General features: G+C 39.3%; 1 protein-coding gene across 1 annotated transcript; it reads right to left on the bottom strand.

The window, feature by feature from the left end:
• Positions 1-8,663: 8,663 nt before the first annotated feature.
• Positions 8,664-10,811, bottom strand: LOC131434124 (uncharacterized). Its single transcript, XM_058600767.1, has one exon. It carries the CDS (start codon positions 10,809-10,811, stop codon positions 8,664-8,666), a length of 2,148 nt encoding a protein of 715 aa, XP_058456750.1.
• Positions 10,812-13,374: the final 2,563 nt, after the last annotated feature.

The following is a 13,374-nucleotide window of genomic DNA, read 5'->3' as shown; positions in this document are numbered from 1 at the left end:
AATGTTCATTTCGACCTAAGTAACAATGAGAGATACTCTTTGTTTACTTTCTCTTTTGATTATTACGGTACTCTTAGCAATCCTTCCCTCCAATTATTTACCGGTAATAACTAAAGCTATCATCTTTCTATATGCACTGAAAAAATTACCGAGAAAAGCAGGAATATTTCGCAATAATCGAAATAGAAAGCATACAAAGAGAATCTCTCATTGTTACTTAGGTCGAAATGAACATTTTATACAGAAATATTCTTTTAAATTTTGCTTTGTTAGGTGTACATAATCACAATCACGTGTATAGTAAATCTCCAATTGTAAGGGAAACCAATATCTTGGAACAGAAATGAAGTTTATTACAGGTAACTGGAGATACAGTCTGGCGGTAAAAACTTTGAATGCAAAAACCGGATAAATACATTTGGTTTGGAAGAAGCGGTTAAGCTTTTGTTCGGTTTTTGCATTCGAAGTTTTTCTGTCCGGTTCTTGTAAAAAAAGATGTCTTCAAGGAGCAAGACTCTTTGCAAGCGTATGAGTAATGCCAACAATGTGTGCGTAAAAACAAATTCCGGCGCTTCTTTTCCTGATTTTACTAAATAAATCTTCCATATGGTTGAAAAATAAACCAATCGGTTCATACTGCTTAAAATTGCAATTCAAGAAAAGCGAAAATCGTAGTCTAAGACTCTTCCGTTTTCCTTAAAACTGCTCGAGAAAAAATATTTCAGTTTCAGCTTACCTCCACTGATACATTTATTTAGCAACAAACATAAATGGATTTCCTCTTGCAGCAATTATTGTGATATAAAGATTTACGTACCTTTTGTAAGTAAACCCGCAAAATAGGAACTATTAATTCAACACGTGAAAGGCAATGGATATGAAATGTTGTCGTAAAACTATTTATTTTTCCGGCAAACTGCTTTTGTAACAAAAAAAATTTAGTTTTGTCTATTTTGTGTAGCGCAATCTAATACAAATGCATTGAAGCAGTGTTGCTTACTTTTTTATTAGGGAATTAAAATATGCATTCATAAAATGTAAGCAATTTTCCATCAAACGTTGGTGAAAACTTGATCAAAACTGATATTTCATCCAAGATGTCAGGCTTAACATTCACTTGAGAATAAATTATTGTGAAAAAAGATTGTTTTAAACTCAATCGTGCAATCCACTTTGATAAACTCGGTGCGCTGCATATATGAATACACAGATCTATGCATACGTAATAAATAAAATGTACGTAATACACAATTTATCAACACAAGTTAACTTGGTTTACTCTTGATCCTTAAACGATTCTTGCATTGTAAAGTCCATATACGGTTTTTGCTCTCAATGTTTTTATCCGGTTCTTGCATTCCAAAATACCCGTTTAAGTTTGCCAAACTAAGTTGCACTTATCCGACTTTTGCATTCAGTTGTTCACATGATGTTAGTATATTTTAAATTTCCTTTAATTGTTTTGGTTTTAACTAGGAACGGTAAATTTAAATATGAAAAAAATTGGAATGCTTAAAGGGTGACTGTGCAAATAAATTTTTTTTTCTGAACAACATCCATCATCTTTGCATGTTGAGTGTGAGGACGAGTGTTCTTAGGTAGACCAGTTTTGACATCGTTGTCGGTCGGACGGCGCCTGCAAAAAAACGGGTTGTGTTGTAGTCGTTTCGTAACCGCAAGATCGTAATTAATATCTGTATGTCATCTGCGAATAGGTAGGATGACCTTGAACTAAACCTGTCCGACTTTGTTGATATTTATGATGTTGAGCAACTCCAGGTCTTTCGATGAAATCCTTTTATCCTTCTTTTCGAATCAACATTGTCGTTATTTTTATCCGCTTTGAATCCGTTTTATCTTTCATTTTTAATCGGTTGAAAAATATTTATGCATGCGTCATGAAAATTTAATGGTGATTAAAATGCTAATGCTGATGTAGACTAAATGATATTTGCTGTAGACTTTAATGGGTTCATTATAGATCAGCCAACGGCTCATTTTTTCTGGATATCAACTAATAATGAACCACTTGTAAATGGGTTTAAATCGAACTTCACCGACTAATTAATGTTAGCATGAACTGCGCTCTAGAACTGCAAGAAAAAATGGGAACTCATGATATTTCTATCAAATCCCACACAGAAAGAAATAATGATATTTATATGACATGTAAATCGATAGTAACATGGAATAGATATGGGTTGAATCGATCGATGCAAAACTTAATTGGATTGCATTGAATTTTCAATTTTCAATTAACGCTTAGTTTTGCGATTAAATCATATTGAAACGTATAAAATTGTAAATTAACTTTATGTTTAACTGTCTGCTCCAAATATGTGCATGAGAATAGATGTAAATTCACAAAATATTTTATTCTGTGCATTTTCACAATTACTTTAAGCAATGATATCAACATTTTCCAGTTCAGTTATCTTCATTAAGCCATTTCAAAACAAACATGCTCGATGTGTCTGAATATTTTACCATATCATCCCAACAACAACACGACTTTTGAATGCTGTTCTGCAACTGTCAATTACGCGTTTAGTTAGACATTTGGGTCTCTGAGGTCCGGACTACTAGGAGCCACAAATCTTTAGTCTAAAACTTTTGCGGGCGGCATTAGCAGTGTCTTCAGTATTACAAAACATTTTTGCACGGATGGAGAGCAGAGTTACCAGGTCATTTTTTCAAAAATCTGTTTCTGGCGCAAAAATCTGTACTACATCTGTACCAGAATCGATTCTGCATCAGTGAGCAAAAAAAGGACCCAGAACCACATTTTCATGCTAAGCCAATCCGAAAATTGATATATTGGTAACAGTGAATTGGTATTTTTGTAAAACATATCTGTATTACGGTATAGAGGTCAAAAATCGGCATACCTGGCAACGCTCTTACAAGCCAGTTGTCGTATGTTCGAGCCCCGACCTGGAAGGATGCTTAGTGTCAGTAGGATCCATAGTACTAGCCATGCAATGATTCTGTATGTTAGGAACCGGCTGCGATGTATGTTGAAAGAGAAAAGGCCAAATTTCACAAAAGGAATGTAATGCCAAGACTTTGCTTTGGCAACGCTGATGGGGAGATCAATTCGACTCAAGACAAATTTTTCAAAAGGGTGATTGTCTTTTTGCATACACTTTCTACATTTTTTTGCGCACTGAAAAACACTACGTTGTCGGTTAAGTCATATATAAGATTACATCTACCGAACCGGCAATGTTTGACATGAAAATTGCGCTTTAAAAACAACAACACGTTTTGTCGGTTACGTCACTTATACCATTATATCTGATGTCGACCGCTATTTGATCTTTGAATTTGATCAATGTCTCAATAGTAGCTTTCAAAAAAGCCTAAGCTTGTTGAAATCGATTCAGTCATCTCTGAGCGTATGATATATAACACTATGGGTCTCCAAGGCTTCGTTTGATAGTCGGGTTTTCCTGCAATTCTATTACCTTTCTACAAAGAAAAACAGAACGTCTGTTTCACATTTTTATTTTTTTAGCGTTAACTTAAAGTCCAAATTCGAAGCAAATTCGTTTGGTGTGAATGCAAAAAATGAAGAAAATACATTTAAATCAATTTACCAATATTCACATAACATCAAGTTTTCAATGAAAGTATAATATTCCTTATAAAACCTGCTGTAAACCACTGTTTTTAATATTATAAGTTCGACTCTTCTTTTCCAAACAAATGGAATCGATTCCAGGTAGGCTTTGTGAAATGTGATCACTTTACCAATCACGCTATGCTTCAGAGATGCCAGATAAAAAAATTAAATATCTTCAAGCAGGGTTGAAAAAGTAAACTCCAAAAAAGATCTTGATTTTGACGAATGTCTGCGCAAATCATAATTTTCAAAACAATCCGCAATCAAATCATTTGCAGGCCTGGCATCTCTGCTGTGCTTGATCCCTGTAGAAATCAATATTTTTCCGTTCGATTAAAATTATTTATAATTGATATGTAAATATATACACTGTTACCAGCCGCTACCTAATTTAAATCAAAATTTAAGTACATGTAAGTTTACCCAAAATGTTATGCCATGACAAAGCACGCTATCCATTTTTTACGATCAAGTCAAAGTTTAAGTAGATAACGACCTAATTTTGTGTAGCTTATATAAGAGCTCGACAATGAGTGATTTCTCCTCAAAAATAGGCAAAGATGATTTTCAGTGTAGGCAAGGAGAAAAACTCTCCGCTTCAAATCGAACGAATTTTTACAATGATTATAAAAACAAAAAGTGTTTTCTTTTTTTCAGATCGTATTTTTGGATACACTTTTGGTTATTTTGATACATTACTTACATTCATTACTGCCAGTCGGTGTTGAACAGTCGTCCGCATCGCACGCGTATAGCTTTTGGCTCCTGGAAATTTTTTCTACCTAGAGTTTCATTGATTCAAGGCTTCAGTCTTTTTCAAGGCTACCTGAATCACTAACAGTCTTTTTAAAGACTAACAATTAGTCAGCCTTTCTCATGGCTATACAAAAAGTGATATTCTAATATAACCAGTCTTTTTCAAGACAAAGAAATTAATCAGCCTTTTTTAACGCTTAGCTATTCTACGAACTAATTAGTCTTTTTAAGACAACCACGAAATAAGTCTTTATCAAGACTTTTCCAAACTAGAAGTCTAGGCACAAATCTCCAAATATCAAGGGGAACGTGTCATTTGAGCCAATTTGTTCTGATTCCTGATTCAAATTTCATTCATTTAAAAAAATGTCTGCGTCCAACCGGAAAGGTAACAAGTCTAAGGCTAAAAATAATTCAATACGGAATAAATCCCAATCCGTTATTCAACATTTTTCTAATAGCATTCACGATCTTATAGAATCTGAATGTAAAAATAAAATACAACGGACGGATTTACCTTCCGTTGAGCCTATGCCGTCTAACAATATTTACGAGATTCTTCCTGAATCCAATTGTAGCGACATAGAAGAAAATTCTTCAAAAATTCCCAAAATGGACGCTTGTCGTTCTGGGAAGAAACAACAATCTATGCCACCAGTGGCGGTGATGATTTCCGACTTCAAAGCATTCCGTACTGAACTTTCTACTTTTCTCCCGGAAGTAAAAGTCTCATTTCAAATCGGACGAAGAGGAGAATGTTGAGTCTTGGTTGATGGATTGGAAGATTATGAACTTCTTATCCGATATTTGTCCGATAAACCTCATAAATTTTGTTCATATGATATAAAATCAGACAGACCATTCAAGGCTGTCTTGAATGGCTTATCAAATGATCAAAGTACTGATGAAATTAAAAATGAACTAAAAGAATTGCTTGGTTTTGCCCCTTCCCAAGTAATACTTAAGAAAAAAAGATCGAATGGTACTTCTAAACCACGCTCTGGAATCTCCCATGATCTTTACCTAATACACATCAATCGAAGTGATGTAAACAATTTGAAAACTCTAGAAAAAGTACGTTTCATTTCCCACATTAAAATTCATTGGGAACATTATAAACGGAATAATCGTATTGTAAACTTAACGCAATGTCGTCGTTGCCAAGGCTTCGGCCATGGAACCAAAAATTGTCATATGGATATACGGTGTTTGAATTGTGGTAAATCGCATTCGAAAGACGTTTGTCCAATGAATGAAACCACTGATAAATTTTCATGTTCAAATTGCGATGGAAATCATAAATCCAATTATTTGAAATGTCCTGTCAGGGAAAAAAATTTAAACGCTCGTTCGCTTAGACAACAAGTCAAATCAACGACCTTAAATTTACAGAACATACCTGAAAATCAAAAAACCGTTACCAATGCCACGCCTAATTTCTAAGGCACTTATTTCTTCGAATTTAAAACAAAAAACAGGTACGCCTTCCAATTCGTCTTCTAACGATTTATTGACGGGTAGATCGAAAACATCGAATTTTACCTTCCTTCAATACTAAAGTTATTGAAAGCTTGGGAATCGAAGTTGAAACCATTCATGAAATTTATTTTATCGCTGGAGCGTATTTGCCATTCCAATGCACCGGCGAACAATTAAATTTCTTCAAAGGCGAAAAACTCACAAAATATCGACCGAAATTTTTCGTAATAGGGGACTTAAATGCTAAGCATGTCCAGTGGAATTGGTTCTAACAGATCAAAGTCACATTTGTAGTGAACCAATTACACATGCTGACTTTGACTCAGATCATCTTCCAGTAACATTCAGACTTTACAACGAAGCTATAATTAATTCAATTAGTTCTATATTCAACTAACATAGAGCTAATTGGTTGGATTACAGATCTCACATTGAAAATCATGTGGATCATGAAACTATTTTAGAAAATTCTGCGGACATCGACACAGCACTTATTAATTTGAATCATTACATTATCGAAGCTAGGAATCTTTCAGTTCCCAAAGCTCAAACTAAATTAAATTCTCCTATCATCGATGGCAATCTTCAATTGCTCATTCGGTTGAAGAATGTTCGTCGACGACAATATCAACGTTCTCGTGATCCTGAAAAACATAATTAGGGATTTACAAAAAGAAATTTAAGAAGTTGAACAAATTAAACCTTATTCTAAACCTTTCTGGAAACTTTCTAAGGTTCTTAAGAAAACTCAGAAACCAAATACTTCTTACAAATTGCGAAAAAGCTCAAAAACTTGCTCAGCAGTTCGAGAGTGTCCACAATTTTAATTTGAACGTTGTGAGTCCTATTGGAAATGAAGTCTCACTGAAATATGAGAATATTTCAACCCAAGTGTTATCACACGATGACATTATTGAGACGAATTTTGATGAAATTAAATCAATTATTAGGAAACTTAAAAACATGAAGGCTCCTGGTAATAATGACATTTTTAATATTCTTATTAAAAACTTTCCCGATGTTGCTTTGAGACTCCTGGTTACAATTTTCAACAAGTGTTTTTCATTAGCTTACTTCCCAAAAAGATGGAAAAACGCTAAAGTAATTCCTATCCTCAAACCTGATAAAAATCCAGCAGAAACATCAAGTTATCGACCAATTAGCTTACTTTCTTTTATTAGTAAACTTTTTGAAAAAAAATATCTTGTTGAGAATGATGTCTCATATAAATGAGAATTCAATTTTTTTACCAGAGCAGTTTGGATTTCGTCATGAACATTCAACTACTCATCAACTTGTAAGAGTTACGAACATGATAAAATCAAATAAATCTTCTGGGTTATCCACTGGAGTTGCTCTTCTAGACACAGAAAAAGCATTCGACAGTGTTTGGCACAAAGGTTTAATAGCAAAAATGTCTGATTTCCAGTTTCCTATTTATTTGATCAAAATGATTCAAAATTATTTAATTGATCGTACTCTTCAGGTTAGCTATCAGAATTGTGAATCTGAATTGCTACCCGTACGAGCCGGTGTTCCGCAGTGTTCGGGCGTAGCCCCAATCTTGTATAATATTTTCACTTCTGATCTTCCAAATCTACTCGTTGGTTGTCAGAAATCGCTATTCTGTGACGACACAAGTCTGTTAGCCACGGGTAGAAATCTAAGAGTGATCTGCAGTCGCCTACAAAGAAGTTTAAATATTTTCAGTGATGGAAATGGAAAATTAAACCAAATGCAGCAGAAACGCAATTAATTATCTTTCCTCATAAGCCAAGAGCTTCTTTTTTAAACCAAACAATAATCACATTCTCAAATTGAATGGCTTGGAATTGACATGGTCTGATCAAGCTAAATACTTACGTATGACAAAAAACTCACTTTCAAGGATCACATTGAAGGAATCCAGGTGTTCGGATGGGGAAGTACCACAATCTTGATAGCAGCTAAATCGCAGCTTCAAAGCTGTAATATATTTTGTTTCTATGAATTCAGTTTCATAAACTAATTTTAACTTACATTTTCGTTTTCTTCTTCCTTTTCTATCCGAGGCAAATAGCGCAAAACTGTACGTAGTAGCTTGTATAGCTAATAGGTTCAAATTTGCTTGTACGGTATTCGCATACCCAATATTACTGTCATGCCCATGTAATCGAGCCGTACTATTAGTCTAAGTATTTATAATTATTTCCATCAGTTTCTTTAAATTCATAAACAATTGCATGTATAGTTTTAGTTACCTAGTTAAATTCAATAAATTCAAACACTTAGATTTACACTCTTAGCACTTAGTTATTTTAAATTATCAGGAATAAATTTGTACTGAGACTGCACTGTTAGTTCACGTACTGTTTTATGCTGCAGGCGACAGTTTGGCACGCGGTCATGTTGCCTGACGTTTTCGACTGACATTTATGCTCTCTTCCGTTGACAGCAGTGATCGGTGTTGAACTTCACCACCGCGGCACGAATCAGCCCTGCGGTTTCGTAACATTCCCCTGCCCGTGAAGTTCCGGACCGTCTCCCGGATTCAGTACGTCCAGAAGAGCCAACTTTACTGCAGGTCTGTTGAGTAAGCCATACTTCGTCTGCACAACTGCTCTACGAACTTGTCCGTCTGGCGCCTTGGTTACATCAACGACTCTACCTCGTAGCCAACCGTTCCGCTTGGATTCTTCCACAACTAGAACAAGATCACCGACTTTGAGCGGCTGAGCAGGTTCGAACCACTTAGAGCGCCTAGTTATCGTTGGGAGGTATTCCCGAATCCAGCGAGACCAGAAGTGATCCACTAAACACTGTGCTAGGCGCCACAATCTCGCAAAACGTTCTTCCCGTTGTTCACTGGTATCTCTGGCTGTGTAATTCCCTTCGTTCCGAATAACAGAAAGTGGTTGGGCGTTAGCGACTCTTGCTCCGACGACTCCAATGGGATGTATGTAAGTGGTCTAGAGTTAACGATCGATTCGGCTTCTAGCGTTACGGTTTCCAATACCTCGTCACTAGGATGATGAGGGTGATCTGCTATCGCCAACATGGCTGCTTTTACTGAGCGCACCATTCGCTCCCAGGAGCCGCCCATATGAGGCGCCGACGGAGGGTTGAAAATCCAGCTTGTCCTAGCACTCGTGAAGGTTACCGCACAGTCTTCGTGAATATCTTGTATCTGTTTTTTCAGAAGGTTACTTGCCCCAAGAAAGTTCGTCCCGTTATCACTGTAGAAAGTCTCCGGAGAACCACGACGAGCCACAAATCGCCTGATGGCCATGATACACGACTGGGTAGAGAGACTATGTACTATCTCGAGATGTACAGCACGTATCGTAAGGCACGTAAATAATGCCACCCACCTTTTTACCAAACTGCGGCCTTGTCTCACTTGAATTGGCCCGAAATAGTCCAATCCTGTATGAGTAAATGGTCTAATCAATCCAGTAACGCGAGCTGACGGTAGCGATGACATCATAGGAGGAACAGGGATTGCCTTTCCAACGCGACAGGCCATGCACTGCTTTGATATCTTCCGAATTAAAACTCGCAGTCCGGGTAGGAAAAATCGTTGACGCATTTCATTACAGACCGTCTCGTTGTTCCCATGGCGAAACTTTCGGTGATAGCTTTCGGCCAGAAGATGTACTGCTACGTGCTTTCTGGGTAGTATAATCGGAAACTTGGTATCGTACGGCACAGTTGGTGCCTCGGTTATTCTGCTGTTCATCCGGATAACACCGTACTCATCAATAAAAACCGACAGTCGGTATAGTGCACTAGACTTCGGTATTGAAACTGGACTTGTACAGTTTTCTCGACTACGACGTAGAATGGCATACTCATCTGGATACGATTCCGCTTGTATCTGCTGCCATAAAAGGTTCTCTGCTAGAAACAATTCCTCCTTAGACATGATACACGGTTTGATAACTTTTTCACCTTTGAATCGGCGCCTAGCTCGTAGTACGTATGCTGTCGTCCTCAGTAAACGATTCCAGTTTGAGAACCTAGAAGCATCTATCAACGAATAAGGAATCGTTCCGTGGTAAAGAAACACTGAACGTAATTCGGTTTCGGCCTCTGCTCGGTTCAATGACGGTTCTGAGGGCCAGTGATCTGGTGTTTGATACAAGAATTCTGGTCCTTTAAACCACGGGCTGTTTGGGTCAAAGTTCGGCCCGTCCTTCCACTTGGTGGCAGCATCGGCGATGTTCATTCTCGAAGGTACATAGTGCCACTCATCTACGCTGGTTGTAGTGAGAATTTCTCCTACACGGAAGGCTACGAACTGGTGGTATCGTCGACTGTCGGATCGCAACCAACAAAGCACGGTAGTAGAGTCCGTCCACATGAAGCGGTTAGTAATTTTGATGTCTAGCGATTTAAGCACAGAATCCATCAATCTCGTTCCGATCATCGCCGCTTGTAACTCAAGACGTGGAATGGATAACGGTTTCAACGGAGAAACTTTGGTTTTTGCCGCTACCAACACGCATCTAGGCCCGCCTCCACTGCAGAATCGAAGATATAGAACAGCCGCACAAGCTAGTTCGCTTGCGTCTACGAAGAGATGAGCTTCCACATCCTTGAGCATGGAACTGTTGACCCCTTTGAAGAAGCAACGAGGTACGCTGACAGCATTCAGTTTCTGCATCTGTCGGCACCAAGTCCTCCAACCATCTCGCAAGTCGACCGATATCAGGTCATCCCAATCCGTTCCACTTCTCCATATTTGCTGCATTAGAACTTTGCCATGCACAACAAAGTGTGCAATCAATCCCATCGGGTCGAACAGAGACATGACCGTTCTCAAGACTTGACGCTTAGTTGGTATACTTTCGCTTTCAACTAATGCTTTGATTTCCTCCTTCATGTTGCTCAAATCGAATGTGAAGACATCTTCCTTCGGTATCCAGATCAGGCCCAAAACGCGTTCTGTATAGAGTTTATCCAGGTTCATCGATACTTGCTGTCGCTCAACTGTTTCACCGATACCCGTTAGAACTTCGTCCGAATTTGAGCTGAAGTTACGGATCTCGAACCCCGCCTGTCCATGAATATTTCACCTCTTTGACTAATCGAATAGCCTCTTCTACGGTGTCTACACTGTCCAAAAAATCGTCCACGTAGTGGTTATCCCTGATGGCCCTTGCCGCCCTTGAGAAGATTTCGGCAAGCTCCATTGCATTCTTGTTCTTGACGAACTGCGCAAGACTCGGTGAACAGGTAGCTCCAAAGGTGCATACGTCCATGACGAAGATTTGGGGTTCTAACTCAGGCTGCATACGAAAAACGAATCTCTGTGACTGCTTGTCTTCGTTCCGAACACTGATCTGATGGAACATTTCTTTTATGTCGCCTACCACTGCAATCTCTCCCTGTCGGAAACGCAACAGTACCGAAATTAGTTCCACCAAGAGATCAGGACCTTTTAATAGCATATCGTTCAACGACACACCGCCAACACGAGCCTTGGCGTCCCAGATCAGTCGCAGTTTGTCCGGTTTCTTAGGATTCTGCACTAAGCCTAGTGGTAGATACCAGACCCTACTCGCTTCCGTAGATTGAAGTTCTTCCGGAGTGATACGATGGGCGTATCCTTTCATTTCGTACTCCGAAATCTGTTCCATCACTCTTGATGCAAGAGCCGGTTCTTTACTCAACCGCCTCTCCAACGCTTTCATGCGCCGTAGTGCCATCGGGTAGCTGTCGGGAAAACAGATGTGATCGTATTTCCATAGCAATCCCGTCTCGAACGCACCGTTGACCCGCTGAGTGGTGGTTTCCATGATTTGACGTGCTCGTTTGTCCTCGTCAGCCTCCGGCTTTACTGTCACGCTTGACTCTTCAACGGCGAAAAATTGTTTCATCCACTGATGCAGATCACGATTTGACATACCGTCGTCTATGTGTACATTCAACTGCTCCATAACGTTACTGTTCTGGGAGCTCTTTCCGAAGATACACCATCCCAGGCGAGTTTTAGTCGCCACTGGCTCGTTGTTATTACCCTCTCTCGTTCGCAGCGCTGTCAATAGCCGGATATGCTCGATTCCGATGATTACCCCAGGAACTGCGTTGGTATAGCTCTGGATAGGAAGACCTTTCAGATGAGGAAAAGTATAAGACAGTTCTTCGTAGTCCAACGTTTGTGCCGGTAAGTGCAAATTCTGTACTGTTCTCACGTTATGAAGCTTGAACTTCTTTCCATTTCCGTGAATTACTACGCTGATACGCTGCGACTCCTTTTCCTCTCTGGTAATATTTCCAGTCCAACTTAGACAGAAGCCGTCTGTAGGTCCTTTGATTCCCAAAGCCGACGCAATATTACACTCCAGTAAGGTTGAGTTGGACCCGTCATCGAGAAACGCATACGTGTGGACTTGTTTACCATTTCCATGTATCGTTACTGGCAAATACCGAAATAGTGAAAACGACATCGTACGGTGTAGATTCTGGTGTACTACCGTATTCTTGTTACCGGCGACGCTTATTAGATCAGCTTTACTGGAAAAGTTCTCAGAATGCAGAAGTTTGTGATGATGTATTCGGCAACCATTAATACCGCACTCTGTTTTAGTACGACATGGCCATTTCCGATGTGGCACTAAACAGCTTCTGCACAGCTGTTTCTGCTTAACGGTCTTCCATCTATCATCGATATCGAGCGCCTTGAATTGCTTGCAGTTTGCAATCTCATGGTTTGTTTTATCGCAAAACACACAAGCCTTTATACCTTGCTCTGGTAGCGCCCCATTCTTCTCGATGGCTTTGGATTTTCCATCCCGTATCTCCTCAGCGTGTATATAAAGCTTCGGTTTGTCTCTGCCTGATTTAGTTGATTTGCAGTTGAGGGTAAGCGCATCCATAGGGAGTGTAACCTCCGATGCCATCAGCACTAGTTCCGACATAAACGCGCTGAAGGTCGCCAAGTTGACACAAGTAAATCTACTTTTGTAATAAGACCACTGCATCTTGAGCTGAGGTGGAAGTTTCTCCACTAGCTCATGGAGAAGCATCGGATTACACAAGTGATCAGACAGATTAGCGATACTCATGTGATCTACAACATTTTGTACCGCAAGACCGAAATCTATCTGCGACTGCAAATTATCAGTCTTAGGAGAAGGAACTGTTCGGAGCTTTTGAAGAAGCGAGTACATAAGTATTTCCGGTCGCCCGTACAATCGACGCAGTGTATCAATCACGAACGGAACCGATTGTGGCATGAGTAATCGACTTTTTACTGCGTCTAACGCCTGTCCTTTCAAACAACGTTGTAATCTCGCCAGATTCTCTGCGACACTGAATCCACATGTATCAGTCGAATTGCAGAACGAACTGTAGAATATTGGCCAATCTTGCGGATCTCCGGAGAAGGACGGTAGCTCCCTTGGCATAACTTGCCTTGCGGCCATTTGTTCGTTCGTTGGTCCACAGCGCCCTGAGACGGCGGGTCGATCTATATACTGTTGCTGTCGTTGTTCGATCTGAGAAACGGATATGGACGAGGGTACGGACGG

Source organism: Malaya genurostris, chromosome 3 (assembly GCF_030247185.1).
Source record: "Malaya genurostris strain Urasoe2022 chromosome 3, Malgen_1.1, whole genome shotgun sequence".
NCBI classification, from domain to species: Eukaryota; Metazoa; Arthropoda; class Insecta; order Diptera; family Culicidae; genus Malaya; species Malaya genurostris.
This window is presented reverse-complemented; position numbering and strand designations above follow the sequence as displayed.

Bases quoted from the DNA above. Each gene is read 5' to 3' on its own strand.
- LOC131434124 (XM_058600767.1), bottom strand. From the start codon at position 10,811: ATGAACCTGGATAAACTCTATACAGAACGCGTTTTGGGCCTGATCTGG.